We start from the raw sequence: 25,004 nt of genomic DNA on the forward strand, positions 1-25,004 counted from the left end.
TTTTTTATTTATTTTATATAACATTGTTATTTATAGAAAGTCCATTAGTCCGAATCCAAATCCATATATATAGAATTTTTGTAATAGAGATTCATGTATCCAAAGTATGATTGAATATTCCTTTTTAAGAGATTGGATCTTGAATTTCTTTTTATGCTAAGCTAAACTGCTACGAAACCGCCGTCAACGAGCAAGCAGACGCCGTTGATCATGGAACTTCGGTTGCTCAATAAGTATATAATAGGATCCACTACTTCGTCAATTTCTGCAACAATAATTTAGCACAATTTAAAATGATTATTGATATATGAAGTTAAATGACAAGTAAAAATTATTTTCTATGAAACACAAATTGATTTCATTACCCTTTATTTCAAGAATTAAATTCAAATTTATACTTTATGAATTTCGTAATTTTATAATGACATTTACAAATTATTAGTTACTGTTATCAAAATTTCTATGAAAATCAATTCAAATAATCCCTTATCTTTGTTAGAAATGACATGTGTCAAATGCTAGCTGTCAGTTACTGATTATTTATATTTTCCTTATTACCGATCAGTCATAATGATATATATATATATCAACATGTATTTACACAAAAAATATCTATCTAGTGAATGCTAAGATATTTATGTATGACACAATATATATAAGTAAATGTTATCGCGAAGGTCACGAAGAGATAATTCATTTTTAGTTGCAAAATGTGCATTACAACATTAGCATTTTATTTCCACTTGTAAGTCAATAAGTTTGTACGAATTCTAAATTACAAGTTATAAATTATAAATTGCCAAATCTAAATTTATAATTTATTTTCATACAAATTGCAAATTAATAAATTATTTCTATACAGATTGTACTTTGTGAAATTATATCTTTCTATTTTAATTTAATTAGAGAACTAATTAAATTAAAATAACTTAATAATTATATAATCAATTATTTCCGATTAGAATTCATCACTTTAGAATACTTGTTACGTACCAGCAAATCGACCCAGCGGAATTTTACTTATCATATCTTGTGCCTTCTGCGGGTCGCTCCAACCCAATTTTCCCATTTCCGTCATCACGACCGTAGGACTGACAGCGTTGACTCTTATATTGTGCGGCCCTAACTCAAGAGCCATTGCCCTAAAAGTAGGCAAATATAAAGGTTAAAAACAAGATATCATCGAAAAGATATATTTTTTGATTACACAAATTAGTATCAATCTTTTGCGATAAAAATATCGAGTTATTAATAGTTAGATTATAAGAAGCCGAAAATAAATATGCAAATTACACTTTAGAGATAAAGATCACCGAAATCTTATTCTTGGTTTAATCTTATTTAAAATTATGTTCGAGTGAATTTTACTTTAATAGAATCTTAATCAAGACAAACTTTCACTGATGAGCAAAAATTGACACCAAATTGATTGATGAAAAACGCGCTTCTAAGTTTTTTATTTTTTCGTCAATGCACATTTGGTATTTCTGTATTTATTCATAGATTAATTCGTACGTAAACTGTGAATATTATTTATCTTGTGTTTCATCCCAATAACTTTCTATTGTATTAATAATTCTGGAAGCGATCGTATTAAATGTTGAGTTTTTATTTTATGTATCGCACAAGGATATTATTTTACTTTGATAACATGTCAAGAGCTCCTTTGGTTGCGCAATAAACGGTGTGATCCTTCAATGCCACTTGACCGGCCTGCGACGATATATTTACAATGCTACCGCCGCTTTTGCGTTCGATCATGCTTTTGGCTACAACCTGGGACACGTTCAATACAGCCTTTACATTGACATCAAAACTCAGGTCGAATTCCTCCGATGTGGCGTCTAAAAACGGTGAAAGGCACGCGACACCGGCATTGTTGACCAATAGATCGATCGGCAGAATGTTCTGAACGGCTTTCCGGGTTGCGTCCCAATTGCGAAGATCGACGCAGACCGGATGTATTTTCGGATCAGCCGTCACCAAATTATCCAAATTTTTCTTCGTTTTCGAGAGCGCGAACACCTCTCCCTTGTATTTGGAGAGACGTAGAACCAATTCTCTACCGATACCTGCAATTAATAACGAAAATTGATCATGAAATAGCTTTCTATCCTCAATAGCTTAATAATTTTTAAAAACATTTTTCTATTAAAATTGCGCGCTCTGAAAAAAAACGGGATTATCAGTTTTTATGTTGATTTTATATTGAATACTTGAATTAAACTAAAAGATAAATTGATAAACTTCCCAATTATGAATAAGAAAATACAACATTCGATTTTTTTATTATTGCATATGCAAGTAAAAAAGCATCGTGTAAATTACGCTTGAAAATTGATTTTTAAATCTGAGAGAAAATATTTTTCGGGAAATTTAAAACAACAAAGATGTACATGACATACCTTGACCAGCGCCGGTCACAAGAATACGCTTTCCTTCGAAGTTGATGTTCATGGCTGATACTCGTTTTACTATATTAATAATAGCATAGTACTACTACTATAATGCAGTCTGGTACACGCTTATCTCCGTTGATTTCACACGCAATCTTTGACACGCTTGTCCTTCTCGGTGCTCTGCCTGGTAATGTGCGAGCAGTGCGGGGAAACGTTAATGGAATGTTTGTTAGACATTTGATAAAGCTATCTACGCATATATACACGATATTAGTTTCGATTAAATTCTACCATTTCTTTTCGGAGTAAAGCCCTTATATATGTCGACGAGAAGCGGCACATTTGAAACATTTCTATGCGACTGTACAGACAACGGATGCGAGACAATCGATAAATAAGACGTTCTATATAATTGTGATGCAAAAAGCAGACGAAGGAAATTAATAAACAAGATATGCTATTGAGACAGATATATATTGATTGTATTGGCACATTTATATAACATAGTATAAAATATTATTACAATATATAAAAATATAAAAACATTTTTTATATCACACTATGCTCTTTAATAGTGTGATGAACTATATATAAATCTAAACTCGAATGGATTGTATATTTCTTCAAAGAAATCTATAAAATTATGGCAACTCTCTTTTCTATAAAAATGCTTGTATATTACTTACATTGATTATACTTTATCACTATCAACTTTAAGTTAATAATATATGTATAAGAGTGTTAGCAGCAGATTAGCAATCGCGAGAAAATAAATTTCAGTTGGAAATTTTATCAATTTACCATTAGATTTAGACCCGCAAGTTGATTTCTTCGACTAGATAATTCGAAATTCTTTTTTTATCTCTTTGGCCTCCAAATTAATCATAGTTCATTTCGATTTTCTGATTTGATAGACGCGACAGTATTTTGCACGAGTTTTGAGTCTTCCGTGTCGCTGATGTGACCGTCCTCACCGGTATAATGCATCGGATAAATCAGAAGTGGGTTTGTTGATAAAATAATCAAATCCCGAATAGGAAATTGAGCTGTCCACTGTTCACTGTAGAAAAAACAAGATGCCATATGAATGTTATAACATTCGACAAAGCAAATCGGATGTAATCATACACCTAATCGATCGCGACTTTCATCAAAACATTCTGTTTTGTATTGTGCAGAATTCATATCACTTTTTGAAATTTATTTGTTCTTGTTTTTCCCGTAGATATTGACCGTCTACTTATTCTTGAAACTTTATACGCATTAATCATACATACTTAGGATGCGTATCCGAAAGAATGGGGAGATATTCGTCGACGGGAACTAATTTCCCGAGAGGCATTGCGCCGATCAGTTTCTTCGCTCCGCTGTCCGATAAAATGTAGCCAAGTGTCCAATAACTATATGCCGCATGTAATAAAAATTTAGAACCTTCTACTGGACTCTCGGATTGCGCCAGTTTTTTCCTGCCTATGTACCTAAATATAAGATTACGAGTGTAACGTGCTAGTTTTTTAAGTCTGATTACATTAATATCTCTTAGATAGAGTTAATTTCGGTTTAATTTAATTTAATTAATTTAATTAATTTTCTTTCTCTGTCTCCATTATATATATATATATATATATATATATTTTTTAATTTTGATCAATAATTTTGTAATCAACTTCCTGTAATTACAATCTATATTTTATTTAAAGTTATATGTGTACATAACGATTAAGCAAAAGACTAGAAACATTAAGAGTTAAGAATATTTAGATCCAGTTGTATTAATATTTTGTAATAGATAAGTCTTGACTGATAAAAAAATTATTTTTTGTGACTTATCTGTCACAAAAATATAAGTACAACCAGATCTAAATTTTCTCATTGTTAATATTTCTGTTTTTTCTCTTAATCTTTGTATATGCATTTAACATCAAATGAAATATATATATTGCAATCACAGAAAGTTGATTACGAGATAATTGATTAAAAAATAAATTTAATTTAAATAAATTTTGCCAGGAAACTTACACCAAGTCCCACTCGATTCCGAGGTAGGACAGTTCCGCCAAAACGTAATTGATTTTCTGCCGAAAGAATGGCTCGAAGCGGACGTCGTCCTCCAACACCATGACTCTTTTATAGCCGTTCTCTAGCATCTAATTTATTTATTTTATTAGTAATCATACATAACTAATATATTTTGAAGAGTATTTCCTTACCTTCTGCCATATACCGTAGTGACTGAGAAAACAGCCAATCTCCCCCATTGTCATCGGTCTAAAAGAAAATTAATGATACTAAATAGCAAAACTGGCGTGATTATTAGTGCGCAAACTTTTTGTTGTTTCATTTACAATTAATGATTACATCAAGAGTTCACAATTCTTAAGAATATACGCAATTTCATATTTAAAGCGAATCTTATAGATTGTGAAACTCTGACTGTTTAAACTTTTTCTTTCTCTCTTTTTCTAATTTTAAATTTGATTAGTTAAATCAAATTCTTTTCACCGTGCATTTTCAGATTCTTACCTTTTGTAATAAGGATCAGAATATTCTGGCATCGGTGTCACACCCCATTTCTGTAGAGAACTCTCATTCAAAGTCCTAGAACAAGAAGAGAGAATAACGGAATTATATGAAACAAATTAATAAATAATAAATATTTGTCGGATATAAATTTCAGGCAGTTTTGGAAATAAGCATAGCCGAAAAGAATAATCAATTAAAAACAATATAACATTATTATTTAATAGTTGCTCAGTAAAATATTGATGATCTTCTTGGAATATGAAAATTTGACGTAAAATAATAACATTAAATTAATTTTCATAAGCAGTTTCTTCATCAATCTACGATGATATGTTTCAAATGAACGTTAGATTTTATACATATGCGATGTTGGTCCAATCATCAAAATTAATTTGAAATGTGCATGAAGACACAAAAAAATTCCTAAATTTATATTACAAAATGTTGAATATTTCGAAGCGGTAACAAAAATTATTATATGATATTTGGCTATCTTTTTTATCTATATTATTGTTAATGTAAAACATACGGTCATTTTGTTGTCATTCGAGCAGTGTGACTTGAGCGAAAAGATTCTGGTGCGAAATGCTCTATATATTATCGAATTCCTTTCCTAAACGATACGAACGTGATAAGTGTCAGAAAAATAATTCGCTACGATTGTTATTATTAATGATTAATTAATTTTCATAAACGACATGTAACTGCGATGATATTGATCTTTATCGAAGTACGGGATCATTTATTATTTATATAAAGTTAAATATATTTCTATATTTTAGATTTTAGATTTTTCGCTAATCTATAATATATGTAATATTATTAATTTATTTATTTACTAATATTAATAAATATATTTTACACAATATTTGTGCGCGCGCTTATTTTCTTACAATATGTAAGATATTATTTATTTGAGAATTATATTCGATCAAAATCTATGATGTGAACAAATTTAATCACATTTTCAAATATTAATATACTTCCAAATATTAATATTTACTTTTAATTTCACTTTATACATTTATTTATTCGTTTATATTAAAATACATCAATAAAGACATAATCTTTCATGTGAACACAATCGGCAAATCTAATTATATTTTCGAATATTAATATCCCCGCACAAATATTTATCTTTAATTTTAATTTATTTACTTATGTTAAAATGTGCGCGCGCGTGCGAGGCATAATTTCTTAATTATAAAATAAATTACAAATTATATGTTATATTAAAAGTCGTATATAAAGAAACCCTCCCAATGGGTACACCTTGACGTTGGTGGGAGGGCTTAGTACCTGGAAGATTTATTCTGAAGGGGAAGCTAAGTATACCCAAACGCAATTCGCGACAATGCTGTAAAAGTATTGACACAAGTTGCGAATAATTCATATGTAGTAAGACATATTTAAGCGTACATTGGTGCGTCAGCTTTCAGTATTTCGCAAATGATTAGTAGCGACTTTGCATAATATTTTGCTCCAATAAGCGGTTCGGTTTAGATCAATTAAAATTTGATCAATTGGTCGATAGGGCAAGGTAGTTCTCGTTTACTTCCATCCCATCTCTTGTCTCATGTACCAGTATCTATGTTTTTATATGTAGATAGCCGAACACATGATTCGCATCGATTCCATTCATCGATTTCGTATTCTTCCGCTTAGTGCGTCGGTTTTTAATATGTCACGGATAAAGGCAAGAAATAGTGTATTATAATAAAAATTTTATTTGCTAAATTTGACGATTGGAACAAAAGAGAACTGAACAGAATCAACGGTATCGTACATTAATATCGATTACGAAACGGTTCATTTCTCAACGGACATCGTAAATAGACACAGCGCATTGACAAATACTTTATATATCAACCATCGAAACGTAATGGTAAATCTTAAAAGTATCTGTTCTGTAAAAAAACTTTTATTAAGTAAATGTCTCTCGAGAGACGATCGATTATTATATATATCATGTTAAAGTGATATGATACTTAAAAAAAATTCTTTAATTTTTTCTTCAAAATGTTTATGTATTTTCAAGTCACGCGATAAACTTATAAAAATATATAAAATAGAAAAATTCGTAATAATATTACACTTTTCAATGAGCGTGTAGCATACGCTTATAGTATTCTAGTACGTAAAAAAATATTCGAATTGCAGGATCGAGTAATTAATATTACGGAAGGCTTTGTGATACATCTATCGGTTGATAAATATTGTAAATAATCTATAATTTAAAATACTTTTATAAATTAATATATCGCGTATGTATATAATTAACTTTGGTAAACAACACAAAACTGTATCGTGACATAAATCTTTATCGAAGTACTATGCATGCGATTGTTCCGTGATTGGCAGAGTCGTGCAAAATGTTCCGTGATTATCGCGTATTCTTAATTAATTATGTTTTCGCGAGTGAGTATAAATGCTACGTGGATTCAGCAAATGAACAAGAGAGAAAAAAGAATTCCGGAAAAGCGATGGACGGAGCGACAAGTATACGATAAGTAATTTATATTCGTATTCATCATTCGTGTTATAAATAATTGAGTAACTCTCCGCGAGATATAAAAGAAACTTTTAACATTTTTACGCTCAAACCAATATTGCAAGAGATATTATTAATTAATAATTAATTTGCAGAATTAATTAAATTAAATTTACAATGTTAAATAAATTGAAAAATTGTGCTTATGCTTTGAAAACTTTACTAACTCGAACAGGATAGATAAAACGTCTAATTTTCTATTATTAGGCTATAAATTACACCAATTATTCTCAATTCGCTGAAATGTAAATCGATATCTAGCGCAATGAACGCAAATAAATAGCAAACAGTATACATATATATATATATATATATATATATATATATATATATATATATATATTACCGTGCTCATATCCGTGTTATTAGATTAGTAAAAAAACTCGCGAAATACGAGAAAGGAGAAGGGTAAAAATAGATACTATATCTAAAAGTAGGTACTATAAACGAGGAAACAGATGGCTACGAGTTGCAATGACGTAAATTACATTCTCTTCTCCGTCAATTTGGATTATATACGCCTACGTTGGGTACCCAATCTCGCTTCCAAGAAAAAAATTCTATCCCCAGAGGCACTAGCATTTCGATTAAGTTTTACGTAGTGTTCTCTCATCATGTTTACTTTGTGAAAGCACGAATTTTGCATCTCCAGTATTAATCATACGTAGATGATTTTCGAACGGAAAGTAACATTTTGACTAGTTCCCGTCTTTCCCTAGCGGAATTTTGATTTGATGTGTCACGGTAAGGCTTTGTAACGATCTCGTGGTATCTTAGCTTGAAAAATGGTTACGAGACCGAAAGAAAATAATAGAACGTAAAACGATGACCACATGGAAAAAGGAATAAAAAAAGAACTTTATGCGCTTCGAAAACATGTGAAGTTTTATATTATCTTATCCTATAAAAAAACATACTCCTGAATATTAATCGTGATATAAGCCAATGTACTTTCTTCAAAATATAACATCGATACAAAGAATATATTTTTTTACCCCCAAATCATAAAAGCAACCTGCCGTATGAGACTTAAAAGAATGACATACATCGTAATAGAGATGAGGTTCATCACAATAATAGTATATTTTATATATCAAATATTTATAATAATGTAAATTATGAGAAAATACAAGATCATGTTTTTCGTTTAATTATATAAAAAAATATTGCATAAATAATTGTTAAATTATATTGAAGAGATTATCTAAAGGAAACGCGTGGTTCGAAACAGGAATGTCAGATTAGAAATAAAACTTATTATTATTAAATTCATACTTGTATGAAATATAGTTAAACCACTGTGCAAATAGCATTCGAAAAATCAGGGCATTGATTAACGCAACTAGATTTAACCAACTTTCGCACGCGCAAATTCTGTCAGATCTTCTTGAATATTCTGCCAATGTTCTTGAAGCATTATCAGGAAGTTAACCAAGAGTAAAGACATACGGAAGCGCGGAGAAGCTATCATGTTCTTCAGTTCGAACTTAAATCCGATTATTAGTGCAAAGTCACGCAATATATTCCGCTTCCTTTCTGTAAAACAAATTAACCAACAGCTCTTACAAGTTTAAATGCTATGCCAGCATAGTGAAAAAACTGAAATATATATATTTTCACAGAAAAGAAAAAATTAGTGCTTCATTTACTGTGCTTGACTCTCATTCAGCCAGATTCTTATTATATATATATAAAACTACATTTCGAGGAAAGGTTTGTGTCGTAAAAATTTCCAGAATTTGTCACAAATCGTAAAAAAGTCTATTGTCTACTGTCAATGAAAAATACTGTAATTGCATTTTTAAGCATTTTCTTTTACGATCATATCTTACTACTATTTTATATGCTTCGTATACCTCCCTTTCAGCTAATTACTAGATTAAAATTTTCCATCTAAAATTAATTAATGAATAATTAAAGAATACAATTTTTTAATCTTAAAAAACATAATTTATTATATCATTTCTAATTGTTAATTATTTGTAAATTTAAATCTTGTTAATTATTCTATAAATTCTCTCGACATTTTTCTCAAGAAAAGAATTTTATATTAAAAGAAATGTCATTAAAATATAATAACACAATAATAGCGTCGAGTATAATCGCAAGTCTAGAGCGATCAATATTTCTCAATTGCAAAGTTCAGGTATCCTCGAGAAACTGACGATAATGAATGCGCGTAGGATGCATTTTAATCTTTCGCATCATCGACGCTTATCGATATTAAGAGATCGATCCTTTTTTTTTTTTTGTTTCATACGTCAAAGTGTTTTTTTCCAAGCGCGCGATATTCGCGTTCTGCGCTTGACATACCATGAGCCTGCGCGTGGTAAATTTCGAAAGGACACGGCTGAACAGAGTATGCGAAAATCCTTCAGTCTATCACCGACTTCCGCCCTCTTGATGTTGAATCGCATTTTAATAAACGTAATAAGAAGATCGTAAAATCGTGCGATAATAGTTACATGCAAACGGCGATAGTGGCGTGAAAACAGATTAAAAGTACTTTGATAAATACGGAAGGAAACTTCTCACGTAAGTATGTGTTACATGTGCGTGACATATTTATAAATGTATAATCACCATCAAATTTGCATTAAATTCCTATTATACATTAATCACTTTTAAATTGCATTTATATTAGCATGCAATTCGCGTAAAATAATGCACAACGATGCTTGTATTTTTTAAATAATATTAAATTGTTTTCTTGCATGGAATTAGCATACATATAGTGCCCGTTTCTAAGCATCAATTGCATTGTACAATATATCACAATTAAGGCAAATTTATTGCATGCGATATACATTAAATGCATTGTATATCGCATATCGAGACTTATAGATCTGGTTAATTACTAAGCTTTAATTGCATGTTATGTTTTTTTTGTTTTAATGATTGACTAGCACTATTAACATCGTTATAAATAATATTATTTCTTTTATGATATTAAATATATTTTTTTAAATAAATATAAAAGCGAAAATTTAAGCAATGTGTGGATCTAAGTATTCAAAAAAATTATTTAAATAACATAATTAATTTTAATTAATTTAAAATTAAAAGAATAAAAATAATAAGTAACCATCTCCGATAATTTTCGAATTTTTTTGTATGAATGTTGCTCTATTTATTTTTTGTCGTATATCAAAAAAATAATCGTGCTTATTATATAGATACATTTTATTTAAAGAATTGATTTCATAAATTTTTATTGATTCAACCACATTAAATATACATATATATATATATGTTTTAATCTTATTGTTAGCATAATAATCACATCATCTTTCTGTAATTATTGATGGAATATTTTAATCTAATTTTTTATAAAATATTTTTGGTATAAAATTTAAGATAATATCCAAATTATTTAAAAATGCAAACAATTAATTTTTCAAAAAAATATATATTACGATTCTCTAGTTCATATAAATTCCACTGGATTGGGATTAAAATTCAGCCGTCAATGGATTAAGCAGCATATAAATATAATGTTATTTTTTCCGAAAAAAAATTTGCCCCTTAAGGAATTAAATTAAATTAGATATATTTTTTTTTTTTTATATTTGTGTCGGCGGATGGAGATATTCACTGTCGTTCCCACCCCATTTCTGAAACAGGCACCACTCTAATTTTCACCTAAGCTTTATGCTTGTTCCAAGCGGATTTAATGGTCCATTTGAGTAGAAATAAAATAAACTTTCTTAACAAATGGTAAAACCATCTGTTCTAAAGAAAAAAACACGAAGCAGAAACATATTTTATTACATGTAGGAATTTATAATTTTTCTTTTTGTTTTTTTATTTTATTTTATCTTTTTAATTTTATCACAATTATTTTCTACAAATTTCTTACTTATATAAAATGCCCCCATCTCTTTATTAACATTAAATGTTAACAACAAATATTTTGGCTAATTCCGAGTCAATATTTTATTACGGAAAATAAGAATTAATTATGTAACGCAAATTTTTCCAATTCTTGACGTTATTTATATTTTTAAATTATATTAACACCTACTTGATATTAATACGACAATATTCCAGGTAGTGAATACACTGTCATCATTTGACGTCAAAATAACATTATTTGACGTCCAAACGATATCGTTTGACATCAAAATCACATGCGCTTGCTGGGATAGCTTTGTTACCCGCATCTGATAATTTATTGAAAGAAGAATGTACTTTTCAATTGCAAATTATTCAAGAACTATTAATCCGAATTTAGAAATGTTTAAGAACTATTAACTTGTTTGCACATATAGAGTGGAAAGTAATGGACTTGACTAATTGGCCAAAAATCCATTATTAAAAGATAATATGAAAGATTTACATATATAGAAGCGGAACTCTGTAATAAATATTTTAGTTTCCGGTATGAGAACGAATGGTTCGATTATAACTTTCGGCACAGTTGCCTCATTTTATTGATCCTATGCTTTGGCAAAAATGTATTATTGCGTGTATGGAGACACGTGAGAGGAATTTTCTGGTCATTCATATACGAGCAAATAACGAAAACAATGCGAGAAAATCCATCCCTTTTTCGCATCAGTGGATTATTACAAACACATACCCACGCTTATCTTCTCTCTCTTTTTATATTTTCCACACTTCTATTCGCAAAGGCGTTTATGTTCTTATTTATCTTGACGAATAGCCCTAATTTCATCAGATGACGAAAGATGTGACCTTTATCAAATCATTGATCATACGAGATGCAACACGTGTCGATGATGTCGCTCCTACGCTTAGATGGAAGTTGCGAAAAACGAAAAGGGAACTTCGCGCTGTCGGCTGTTAGAACTTTCAGGCAAAACACGCATCAATCTTTTTTATCGTCGAGATATAAAACAAGCTCTGATAAAATATTGGTGTATTCAATGGCGATAGAGACTAATTGAGTGACCAAAAAAAAAAAAAAAAACAAGTTTTTTCCAAAAAAAGAATTAATTAAAAGAATTAATCTAAATACTTTTTATACAGATTTATCTTATAATTAGAAAGTAGTATTGAAGAGAGATATAAATTGCAACTTTCTATATTACATTATACGCAATATGTTGAGATCAACGATCTACATAAAATGAAAAGAAATTTGTGTAATATTTTCAAGATGCCTTGTAGTAAATCATAATACTCTCGAGTTATCTCACACAAGCTATCTCATAGAATATCTGAAGAAAATGTTTCAAGATATGCTAATGTATGTGACCACTGTCATCTATTGATGTATATCTTTTTTTTTTATAACGTCCAAGATATTCTCAGAACATCGCTAGGGATTTAAGTCCGGAATAAATTAATCTATTTTTGTTTCTCCGGATTTAGTAGTATCAGAAATGAAATATTATCTTTTTTTTTGTCTTAGAAACGCAAAATAAAATCTCTCAAAGATAAAATATAAATTTTCGTAATAAGATTTTGATTGAAAAATTCTATTCCGGCGAAACAATCTGTAGAAAATCTAGTAGACAATCGACGGTATTTACGTATTGCATTTTATATATATATATAATTTTAATATATATATAGCAATATATATAAAATAGAATATATATAGAAAATAGTTTGCGATAGAAGCATTTACTCGGTTTTTGTACAAGCTATCGAAAAATACGTGAAGTTACTCGAATTGCCTGCAATTTACGGTATTGTAATGATTATGTGAATTTGATATAATATATTCATAGTTTTATCAAAATTTCTATAGACTCGGGAAAATGATAAAAAGAGATATGTTGTCTACGACAATGAGAATATCAGGAAAATTAAATACAGAACTTCTCGGTTCTTAACATAAGTAATATATATCATCAGTATATAAAAAAAAAATAATAATAATAACTTTTAAAAATATTTAATAAAATTTAAAAAATTAAAAATTTTTTAATATTATTTTTTGTTCAGTATTAGTTTTTATTTTAATACAAAGTCTAACTTTAAAAGTAAAGGATTTATTTCAAAATGTCGATAATATAAGGGCAAAAAATATGAACCTTTATCTCTCTCTCTCTCGCTTTCTCTCATTTGTTTAATTCTATTTTCATTATCGTGAGAGAATCTTCAAAAATATAGAATAATGTTATGTTTTGTATCAGCTTAATAAAAATAGCATTTGACTGATTGAAAATGATTTACATATTAATTAATATATGAATTACATACATTGAATTTAATCCTTTCGCACATTAATAAGCAATTAATGCTATGGATCGATATTTTCGAATAATTAGAAAATAATTATCCGAGAAGTGACAATGCAAAACCAAATGCGGTTTTTGTTAAAATAGTCTAAAGCATCGCGTCACTGTCTCAGCTTATCTGTCCATGCTTATCTGATCCGTGCGCTACAACGATGTGCGTATTTTATACATCGAAGTAACAAAGTCTATCGATTCCTCCTTCATCTAAACTGCGTATCATTTACCCTGGGGAGGATATTTATCACTCGCGAGACGTGCGCTACTGTTACAATACTGAAATGGGACAAGGAAGAAGGGTAGGCTTCTGTGAGTTTACAGCTAGTCTCGGCAGACAACATCGGCTTTTGACAAATTTAATACGATTTATAAGGTATTCGACGGGATTCGATCTCTACGTTAAAACTGTAAATATCCAAATAAAGAAATTTATTGTTCAAGTAAATACGTGATTTTGCCTGATTCCGAAATATTAAAATATGCGATGTTTCGAATATCGAATTTTATATTCAAATATTTGTTGATATCGGATATAAAATATTTATATTATTTCACAATAAAATTTATCAGAGTAAAATGCAAAAGAGATCGATCGCTCGCGTATATAATCTGGTACATGTTTCAAAAGTATTATAACTTTCTCTCTCTCACATTCAATTTCAAAATATAAATACACGATATTAATTGAATTTATTTGTTCAGTTGCGGTAAAACGAAATAAACATATATAAAAGAAAATACAGTTCTATTAATAAATAATATCCGAAGTATTATAAATATCTATAGTTGACTACATTTGTCAAAATAATATTTTCTCTTATATGTAGCATTTTTGTGATAAGAGATAAGAATTGGTTAGATCGTCCGTTGTGTTTTTAGAAATTTACCGAATGTGTTAAATTCTTCTTCAATCATCATCTAGTTGCACAAGAGAAGATGCGATCATCATACATATTGTTTTTCTCGTAGTGTTATCTTTACCTTCCTCCAATTAAACTCTCGATACCCACATATTTTCTAATATAGTTACGTTCCAATATATTTTTTTACACGAGCTCTTAATTGTTAACGGCTAATTAAACCTATTATTGTTCATATTTTTTCATACTTTATTGCGTCCCGAAACGTAAACTGAGCAAAATTCTATACTACGCGGTAATAAAGTGTTTGCATTTTTAAATTTAAAAAGCAATTAGAGCAAGGAAAATATTTATTAAATATGCATTAGTTTTTTTTAACTTTACATGCATATCGCATCTGCCTTACATCCTGTGCAATAATAAATATGTTTTCTATATAGAATGTTCGATAAAATTCACTGCAAAAATATTTGTCTTATTACAAACTAAAATTATTTTATCTATTAAAATTTAATTTAAAATTATATTTTTTCGCCGATTTTTAAATTATAATATTAAATTGTAATAATAAATATGCATCGATTCAAGATGTTATTGAGAGAGAGAGAGAGAGAGAAGCAGTCTATCTACAATTTACTAAAATATAATATCTTATTATCTATTTACACTCCTAAAGCGCAATTTGCAAAAATTTCTTTCTTCCTTACTAATCACTTACTCAAAACCTTCATATTTCTATCTTTTTGTTAAGAAAGAAATGATTTCAAATTCCCATATAGCGGCCCATGTATCAAATGTTACTAAAAAACATTTGTATCACTTCGTATAGAGATATGTAAAGAATTGCTAACGATCAATCTTTCTTGTTGTTTGTTCGCTTTTGTTTGTTTGCCTCTATCCTAACTTGAATGAGATCAAAGACGTAGAAATCCGTTTGCAGTCTTTTTGGCAACTCCTTTTACAAAACATCAAGTTATTTATTACGAAACCCGTATTAAAAATGTCTATAACGTAGAAATACTGACAAAATGTAGAAATATCATATATTCTCTACGATTCTATTATAAAAACATTCTTGCAAATTAAATTTCAAGAATGCGAAAAAAATAACAAAATTTTCTAGATTTATCACAATCCTTTTTTTTCTTACGATTTCTTTGATTAATTCATGAGAAATTAAATTTTCCAAAAAAGAATTTATTTTAACGCTGTTTTTTTTGACATTATTCTATTTTTAAATCTCTTCTTATAACAAAATCTTTATTTAAATAGCGTTAGAAAGTTAAACACAAACATGTTAATTAAAATATTATTATATGAAAAAGTGTAGTAAGAATCGAATAATCTGGAAGCCATCCTAAACCGAAAGGAGAGGATTAATAAATACATGCATACATGAAAAAGTATAGTCTCTCTTATATTATATTTCTTTTTCATGTGAAATTTAATTCATAATTATTTTCTAAAGATTTAAAAATTGTTGCTTTCTATTTCAAGTTTTTTAGAAAACAAATTCACCTTGATCAAGACGGTATGTTAATCCGCAAAATAAAAGGAACGTGAGAAACCTAAAATTTGTTTCTATATACGTTCGAAGTTTAAAATAAAAGAAAACCACACAACTAATCTTGATATAATACGCAATATATTATATAAACACAACGCCGAATATATACCACAGATTATCTGGGAAAAATAAAATGATCTTTGTCTCCCAATTTAATATAACTGAAATATTCGCAGCTGTTGTTTCATTAATATTTGTCTCATCGTGGGAAAATTCAAGTCGCGGAGAGAGAATCGATCTTCTTTTACACCGTGCGCAATATTAATAATTTTTTAACAGCTCGAGTTTCCCCTCTTATGATCATTACGTTCTCTATACCTCAAGCTAATAATATTATTATTTTTGCTGTAAAATTTATTCTTCCTCTCGAGATATTGCCCTTCCTCTTTATTTCCTTTTTCCCAACTGTTGCTTTTAATTTATTGCAAGATTTATTTCGTTTTCAACTATTCTTTTTCTCGCTATAAATAAATCAGATAAAAAGAAACGTGGTGGTTAGAAATAGCCTTTTTATTGACCTTTAACTATTAAGCTTTTTATTATAAAAAGAAAACATATTAAATTAATTCAATTCACGACATTTTTTTTCATAGAATACAAAAATCATTTTCATAAATAAAAATAAAAATTATATTTATAGAGTATGTCGATAGAGTATTTCATACATTATCTCAGATTCTTCTGCTCATTTGAATTCGATTTTTCCGTAGCAAAAATATCAAAAAAAGTGATCCAATGTTATAATTTTCTAATCATTATACATAATATTGTATACTGTATTTATCCGAATTATTTAAATTAGAGTTAAGTGATAACTTTTTTTTTTATTTCTCAGAAAGATAATTTGAATTCTTAAAAGATGCTTTTTAAAATATTAAAAAAAAAAAAAAAAAAAAATTAGAACTTTATCAATTATCGACATAAGTTTGAGTACACAAAAATTACAAAGTATCGCACGAAGATTTAATAAAATGGATACGCAAACTTTCGAGCTTTCGTCAGCTCGCGAGAAACGTACTCAGCTCTTTACAGATTATTCCTCAGATTTATTCTCGCGCTTGGATAACGATTTTCTCGTAAATTATGATCCCTTCCTAAGGTAGTTATCTGAAGGTAGGATCTGAATATTAACGATAACTGAGAACGGAAAATTTTCGACACGTCGGTTCCACGAATGCTAAGAATAAGAATCAATGCACGAAATTCTTTGTATACAGATTACTGAATATGACGTAATTGATTTTTCGAAACTTTTTATTTCCTTCGCAGAGGGGAGCGCCGTAGAATAAAAAATCTGAAGAAACAAAAAGGCATTATTGCATTTTCCACCTTCCAATAACTAGAACAGTTGGAAGTTCGAGTCATTGATGGATAAAAGATTTCTTAAAGTAATCGAAGGAAAGAACAGGCAAGAACATAAATCACAACATTTTTTTCAAACAGAGCGAAGTGAATACGCGCGAAGTGTTCTTGACCAGCTGTTCTTGAATCTTTAGATGCTCAACTTCATAAGATGCGTTATTCAAAAAAAATGATTTGTATTAATGGAAAGATAAATATATAACATTAATAGAACTAAATAGAAAAACAAATAGTATGATAATGACGGTATTATTATGCAGTGCCCAAGGAAATTTTTGCAAAGCAACACCTATATAGCGCGTTAAACTTTTCGAGCCTCTGGCACCGCTATAATTGATCATTGTCCGAGAAATTTTGATGAAATCTATGCCAATAGACTCCACAAACATGATAATAATTAATGAATCGGCGACGTATAGCACGAATATATCGAATCAAAGCGGCAATGTTGACAATGTATTATATCTATATGGAACACCGCCGCTGATTCTCTTTTGTGTCATTTCAATAGCCGTAAATATCAAAGTTCTTATAAGCGTGTTTTGGATAAGACGCCCGCTCAGTCCGACGTTATACATCAGTTTAAGTTTAGCAGGTAATACAATAATATTTTTTTATGAAAACTAAATTGTAATATCTTTTCTCTCTCTTCCAGCATTTTTCTGTTTTATAAACTTTGCGTTATTTAAAATAGAAAAAAAAAACAGAGCTCATCTTTAAATATATAATGTTTCTTTTATCAATAGCTAAAATGGATCAGTGAAGTCTTTGACTTTTTTTCAGTCCCTTTAATGAAGATCCAATGAAATCCCAACTTTTGTGTGATTCTCTTAAGCCTCAATATTAACTATGTTGGTAATTAAAATTTAACATGAATTTGTTTATTAAAGTTAATTTATATTAAAATTGAGATTATAAGCAACCAAAGAGAAAATTAAGAAAACACTTGAAAATAATTAAAGAATAGAAAATAAAAAAAAGTAAAGAATAATGCTTCATCATGTATTCCTAATTGTAAATTTTTGATAAATCTGAGACACTCCTTGCGCATAATTATGTATTGCTAATAATTATTTTTATATATGTTTTCAATATCTTTAACACATTTTTTATAAATTTTATAACATTTCATATTTCTTAATATTTAATAAAACTAGATATATAAAAATTTTTCTTGAAGAATATATTGAAAATAATATTTCATATGGGCGATAAATCTTAGTTAATATAATTCTACAATAAGGACTTTAAAAAATTCTATATCTAAAAATCGTATTGCACTTCTAGGTGCAGATGCTTTTTCCAGCACTGCTTTAGGCATAGGATTAATCATGAATAGTTTCATACCCAATGGTCTTGGAATTAAATTAAAAGGTAGGATTTGGTTGATGTGAAACATTGTCGTAATTAAATGTTAATTAATTAGAAATAGATTTCGTACATAACTTCATAAACTTCGAACATAATTCCATTTAGAAATTAAATAATTAATAGATTTAAAAAAAAACTAGATTTTTATTAGCAGCCTTTAATAAATAATTTAAAAAAAAACTGATATATACACATATATAAAATTATTTTGAAATGTAATTATTATGACTTTTTCAATATATCGATAGAAATTCTTTCTGCCTATTTTCGAATTAATACACTGTAGAACAGACTGTATAAATATAAGATTCAGTACGTGCGTGTGTGTATGTGAATAAATGTTTTACAAATAAAAACAAATAAAAAAACGCATCGTTTTTAGGTGTAGATTGTTTTTTACTGGTACTCGAAGTTGTGAGATTGGGAGGAGTGATAATTACTGTATTTCACCTAATGACTTTAGCTGTCAATCATTATCTGGGTATTCTCAAACCACTCCACTATCTTTCGATTCTGACGTACAGGTAATATCATCTAGTTTATCGAAAATCTTCAATGATACACAATCAAATTTTTCTCTTTCTTTCAAGGAATACTACGATTTTATTGGTTTTGCTATGGGTGCTACCAATTTCTTTTTTCGCAGTGTATTTTAATTTAGTTGAAGATGATGGTTTTCAATCTGAAGGATGCAAAAAAAGCGTGTAAGTACCGTTAAAATTACTATATAAAAATCCTTTTCACATAATATCTCCGTTTATAAAATTCACTTCCAAGTTCACATTTTTTAAGAAGTTTAATAAATTATAAAGAAAAACAGGAGCGGTAGAAAAAAATTATTTGATTTACATCTATAAAACTATATTATATAATTGTAAAATTATGAGTCATTATTCTACAAGTACATTGTGTGCAAGTAAGCCGTCACAACTCGTAATAGGATATGCTATAAAATATATGTATGAATATAATAAAATTTTCACTATACTTTCAGATTCCTATCTCACAAGCAATTTCGAATGTTGTTCAGTAGTCTTTTTTTCGCACCTTTTGGTCTGATGGTCTACATTTACATACACATATTCTGCATAGTAAAAAAACATCAAGCCATGAGATTACGCTTTTGCAGAGCAGGTTCTTCCGTTCGTGGAAAAACAGCGGAAGCAATGCCTAACAATCCTGGACAAATGGCACGGAACGTTAAAGCTGTCCATACAACTTTATACATACTTGGTAAGAAAGAGTGAGTTACATATAATGTATAATTTAATAACAGGAACAGTTGTTAACAAGATGCAATCGTGTCAAATTTTATAATAACACAAATACAATACAAAATATATTATACATGTGAAATTTATTTTCTTTAAATTATATATTTATTAAATAAAATCCGAACTTTAACGACACCGTACGCACTTTTTAAGGAAGCTTCGTAATCGGCTGGATGCCTGGAGTAATAATGTACATGTTGTTCTGTGACGACTGTATATTGCAATTAAAAGGGGTATCCGTGCATACCAAATTCTTCATCTACGCCATAATTAACGGTCTTATTATCCTGAAGACCTTGATCAATCCCATTATTTATGCAGCCAGAATGCATGAGATTAAGGTAAATCATCTACTTTATACAGTATATAATATTTGATATATATTACATAATAATTTAAAAAAATGTATATTTCATTAATGTATCAATATTGCGTGATTGAATGATTAGAAAAAAATCGTATAAATTCATTCTTTTTTAACTCAATATTTCAATCTTTTAATTGTTAGATGCAGAAATAACGAATCCAACTGATCAAAGTTTTATTGCAAATTAAAGAGTTTGTAAAAAGCTTGCATAGCGGATTTTTTAGACAAATATTAGTTTGAAATTTAGGGAAGAGTATCTTTTTAGATCGCCAAGAAGCGAATGTACAACGCTTTCTGTGAATGGATGACGCTCACCAATTTTACTACTAACCAAGAAATTAATAGAATGTATAGCAGCGAGGAGAGCAAACATTCGCAATCAAGAACCGGCACTTGTAGATTATTCCGTAATATAAGTATCCGAAAAGCACGAAACGGAAACACGTACGTGTGTGCAGGTTATAATACACACGAATACGGTAACACGCTTGTATAAACCGCGCCGATATGCGAGAGAAAAATAGAGATACATGGCAAAAATATTTTTTTGCATATTTTACAAGTCATGTAAATACAGCTAAACGAGCGAAATAGCAGCTATAAAAATCTTTTAATAGTGTATTAAAAATCTTATTATTTTATTTCTCTATTTTGGTCTTCCTTCCGTTATTTTGGCATGGTTATAACGACTATTCCAAATCAGTACATTGTAGCTATTTTTTGTATTGATGTAAATTCTTTTAAAAAATGTAAATAATTTATGGTAGAAATTATTTCGTTAAAATCACACTTGATAAGTGTACTTGGAGACAATAGCTCACTATTTTTAATTTTGCAATCATATTCGTTTGTTGTACTAAACTCGGAGTCAAATACAATTCTATATATATCCTATTGCAATTTTAATAAAATACATCAATTGAAATATTTTGTAACACGGTGACATATAATTTTATTCCGCAATATTTTTTTTAATTGCATAATATATTAGCATGATTTACATTTTATATTCGCGTTTAAAATTTATTGGTAGAAATAGGATTTCTAAACAAATAAAAAATACAAAATACAAAATTATCCATCCAAAATATCTCGTTCTGGGTATATGTATATATCCTATTTCTATATTTTATAAATATATACTAAAAAAATGGAACATATAGAATTATCGTATTTTAAAAATTGCTCAAAATATATCAAAACAGCAAGATTAAATAACATGCGTGTCTATCGAAACTGGTTATATTCGATTTCTACGTTTATGACAGGTATTTATTTATTATCATGTGACTTACCGACCATCCACGGCATCGATAATTTCTGCCCTAATGCCAAGTTCGTAGAAAAGTCTGTGCATTCTTCTACGTCTTTCCGGTCTTCTTAAAAGATTAATCATATATATGTGATCCAAACCCAAGGTGTCCTTGTCCGGATATATCACGAATTTTTTCAAATCGTCCGATAACGGCAAATCGTTGAATGCTGCATGAAAGATATGCAAATCTCTAATCAAATATAAATTAAACAATTAACATATTCAACATGACAATATTATATATATATAGATATATCATTTTCCGCATATTATGTACATACAAAAAAAGAATTTTAATGAAAAGATGATTTATTGCGAAAAACGCTTATATCCAACATACATACATATATATTTGTGTAGAAGTAAACTTACCTAATATTTCCACTTTTGTATTGATCAATCGTTGCATATCTTCCGTGATAGTTTCTTCATTTTCTAGAGGCACCATGATGAAACCGTAAATTTCATTACACACGAATAATGGCACATCTATAACATAAATACGATATGTTGTATGTAACATATAAACACAAATCTTTTTTTTTTTTTTTTTCAAAATTTATGGTAGAGAAAAATCAAATTTTTCATTGAACTAAAGTGAACAAAACAAAAGTCAATAATTTGGAATAATCTAATAATTGATAAGTGGGTAATTTTATTATCAATATAGTAATAATTTTACATATATGATAAAGTATTTAATATAAGTGATATAAATGAAACGATTTCAAATATCTACCCGATTTATTTGCTCCTATGGCGAAAATTATAATATCGTCCTCAGGTCCGTTATAGGCGATCAATTCTTCAGACTTGTAAGTCAGATGATCGGAATCGTATCTTCTTAGATCAATAAGTACCGCGCCATGGACCATAGGCACGTTATGACATCCGATTTTTTCGCGAAATAAGATCGGTTCATAGAGATCCGTCCGCATATAATAATATTCTCTCATTCCAGCCCAAAAATTACTATACAAGCCATCCGATCTCAATAAAGGTGCCACGACAGTATATCCCTTAAATACCAAGTCGCGCATAGTACTCGAATTTGTCAAAAAAACATCAGCATCTAGCATCTGTCAAAAATTATTTTTAATCGATTGCAAATATGTTAGATAAAGACGAAAGGATGATATATTTGCAAAAATAATGTATGTTTGTGAAGAATTTAAAGCTCGTAAATTTATAAATTTTTATGATAATCGAAGCAAAATTAATGTGACAAGAAAAGGTTCATAACATATATAAGTGTAAAATGTAAAAAATGTAAATGTAATATATAAAAAAATAGCGCATCTACACAAATCATACAAATAACAGCGATTTAATAAAACTAATATTTTATGCGATAAATATCTCGAGCTGTTGAAATACCATATTATCTATAATTTATATATAAGAGAATTTTCAGCTCATAGAGTTAACTTTGTATTAATATTAAACTATTAATATATCTTTGTCTTTGAGAAAATATATTCGCGCATCGATTATTCATGCGAAAAATAATAATTTATTCTCTCAAAAAAAAAAAAAAATTAAAAAGATTATTAAGATTAAGATTAATTCACTCACCCAAATGAAATCCGCCCATATTTGTCTCGCATGATTGAGCGCTTGTTCACGCAAATCTATCACGTGCGCAAATCTGCGGGGCGACCAATCGGCAAATCTTTTCTCGTCCTCGAACCTCGTTGATGTTGCATTTAACTGAACATTCAAGGAATGATATTTTTCGCCTTCTAAACTAATCCATTTATTCAATATCTCTATAGACCTATCGACATTATTATCACTGCGTATCCTAAAACAATCAGTGTAAAAAATCGTTTCATCGTGATTATCTTATTCTGTATATGTTATATAAAACTTGATATAAATAAATCGTATTATATCAGAAAATTTTAATCGCAATAATATAACACATTTAAGATGGAGTACAAATTCAAATGTGTGTGAGAATTTATTTTTTTCAATAGTTTAATTTTTTTATATTCTCGTTTCTGTTTATATTGTATAAATACTTATTCAACGATAGAATTGTCAAAGAAACAAAATTTAAAAGAATTAGGAGCGATACTTACAGATTTATTATATTTTACAATGAAAGATGCGCGAAATAAATTCGAGCGGAGCAATGGAGTTCTCGCGCAGTCGTTGCGTGACGTCATATGACGTCAGGTATAGGCTGCGTTCAAAAACATCATCCATATATACAAGGGTGATGTTTTCAAATGCAGCCATACCCGCATGCGCACTTATTATTGATAGTTCGTAGATAGACCGTTTACCTACGCTCACCTTTTGTCACTTTATGCGGAGATATGAAATGCGATACTGTACGATATAATTCCGAACACGCCGCGTTAATTGCGCGACTGGCGGGCAACTTCAAGTTTATAAATAATTTTGTTTGTTGTATAGAATGAGAGACGAAGCGTAAAAAACGCGCTGACATAAAATTCCATCAATACGATTTTCCGGACGATTCCAACGAACAGGGGTTTAATTTAAGGTAATTTGAATTAATTCTTCTCTCATACGTTTATTATTAGAAACATTTAATCTCGCCGAATATAACAATTGTAAAGCGATTTTTAATGGAAGATGCGTAAATATTTTCATCAAATTTATTCTTAAATTGAAATCTTGATTAACCTGCGCCGATTAGTTCTTTTGATTGTTAGTGTATCAATATTTATTACGTCGATGAATTTAAATATTTTCATATATAAGTTGCTCTGGCAATGTCATTGCCGGCACGTAGGAGTAAAGTAAGGTTATGTCTCGTTACTCACCAGAGACATATTCGTTTCTTGGGATAATCTTGTCGCTCCAACAGACTCAGAAAATACGGTAATGTGTGCGCTTTATTCCTGACTAAAATAGCAATCAGCACAGTCGGTTCCTTCGAAAGTACATCGCATGTAGCAAACCACGCGAGACTAAAAACGAAATAAATAAGATAGTATTTTCGAAGTATCATCGTGTAAAGTTAACGCACGTATAAAGTCGCGTGCGTTTGTCGACGCGGTCTATTGAGATTTAAGTACAGAAACAAATTGTGCCAAGAGACGACCCGATGACCGATGACATGATCTTTTCTGTTGCTATTATCACAAGCACGTGGGCGTACGCAATCGGTAAAGCAGAAAACTCTGTGCAATAAATCACATAATTTAATCATTTTATTTCACGAATATACT

General features: G+C 29.2%; 3 protein-coding genes across 4 annotated transcripts; 1 reads left to right on the forward strand and 2 right to left on the reverse strand.

Annotated features, from left to right (window-relative positions):
* Positions 1 to 2,613, reverse strand: LOC138940014 (L-xylulose reductase). The gene is made up of 4 exons (XM_070308466.1): positions 2,406 to 2,613; positions 1,643 to 2,072; positions 994 to 1,142; positions 1 to 265 (listed from the first exon to the last, which is right to left on the reverse strand). The coding sequence occupies exons 1-4, from the start codon at positions 2,455 to 2,457 to the stop codon at positions 162 to 164; spliced, it is 735 nt and encodes a 244-aa protein (XP_070164567.1). The 5' UTR covers positions 2,458 to 2,613; the 3' UTR covers positions 1 to 161.
* A 554-nt stretch (positions 2,614 to 3,167) lies between these two features.
* LOC138939988 (glycosyltransferase 25 family member) lies at positions 3,168 to 24,942 on the reverse strand. 2 transcript variants are annotated; one of them, XM_070308430.1, is made up of 10 exons: positions 24,597 to 24,942; positions 23,374 to 23,602; positions 22,538 to 22,877; positions 22,171 to 22,287; positions 21,779 to 21,965; positions 4,923 to 4,997; positions 4,610 to 4,667; positions 4,419 to 4,546; positions 3,677 to 3,877; positions 3,168 to 3,459 (listed from the first exon to the last, which is right to left on the reverse strand). In XM_070308430.1, the coding sequence occupies exons 1-10, from the start codon at positions 24,782 to 24,784 to the stop codon at positions 3,282 to 3,284; spliced, it is 1,701 nt and encodes a 566-aa protein (XP_070164531.1). In that variant the 5' UTR covers positions 24,785 to 24,942; the 3' UTR covers positions 3,168 to 3,281. The 2 variants fall into 2 exon arrangements, with proteins under 2 accessions (XP_070164531.1, XP_070164532.1); XM_070308431.1 differs by having other exon boundaries at positions 23,374 to 23,508; positions 24,597 to 24,648.
* LOC138939992 (adrenocorticotropic hormone receptor-like) lies at positions 17,243 to 21,063 on the forward strand. Its single transcript, XM_070308439.1, has 7 exons — positions 17,243 to 18,066; positions 18,759 to 18,845; positions 19,225 to 19,366; positions 19,433 to 19,546; positions 19,837 to 20,075; positions 20,270 to 20,457; positions 20,749 to 21,063. Exons 1-7 carry the CDS (start codon positions 17,829 to 17,831, stop codon positions 20,977 to 20,979), a joined length of 1,239 nt encoding a protein of 412 aa, XP_070164540.1. The 5' UTR covers positions 17,243 to 17,828; the 3' UTR covers positions 20,980 to 21,063.
* Positions 24,943 to 25,004: the final 62 nt, after the last annotated feature.

This window comes from Polyergus mexicanus, unplaced genomic scaffold (assembly GCF_030449975.1).
Source record: "Polyergus mexicanus isolate NDT 795.1 unplaced genomic scaffold, iyPolMexi1.0 SCAF_15, whole genome shotgun sequence".
In the NCBI taxonomy this organism is placed as follows: domain Eukaryota; kingdom Metazoa; phylum Arthropoda; class Insecta; order Hymenoptera; family Formicidae; genus Polyergus; species Polyergus mexicanus.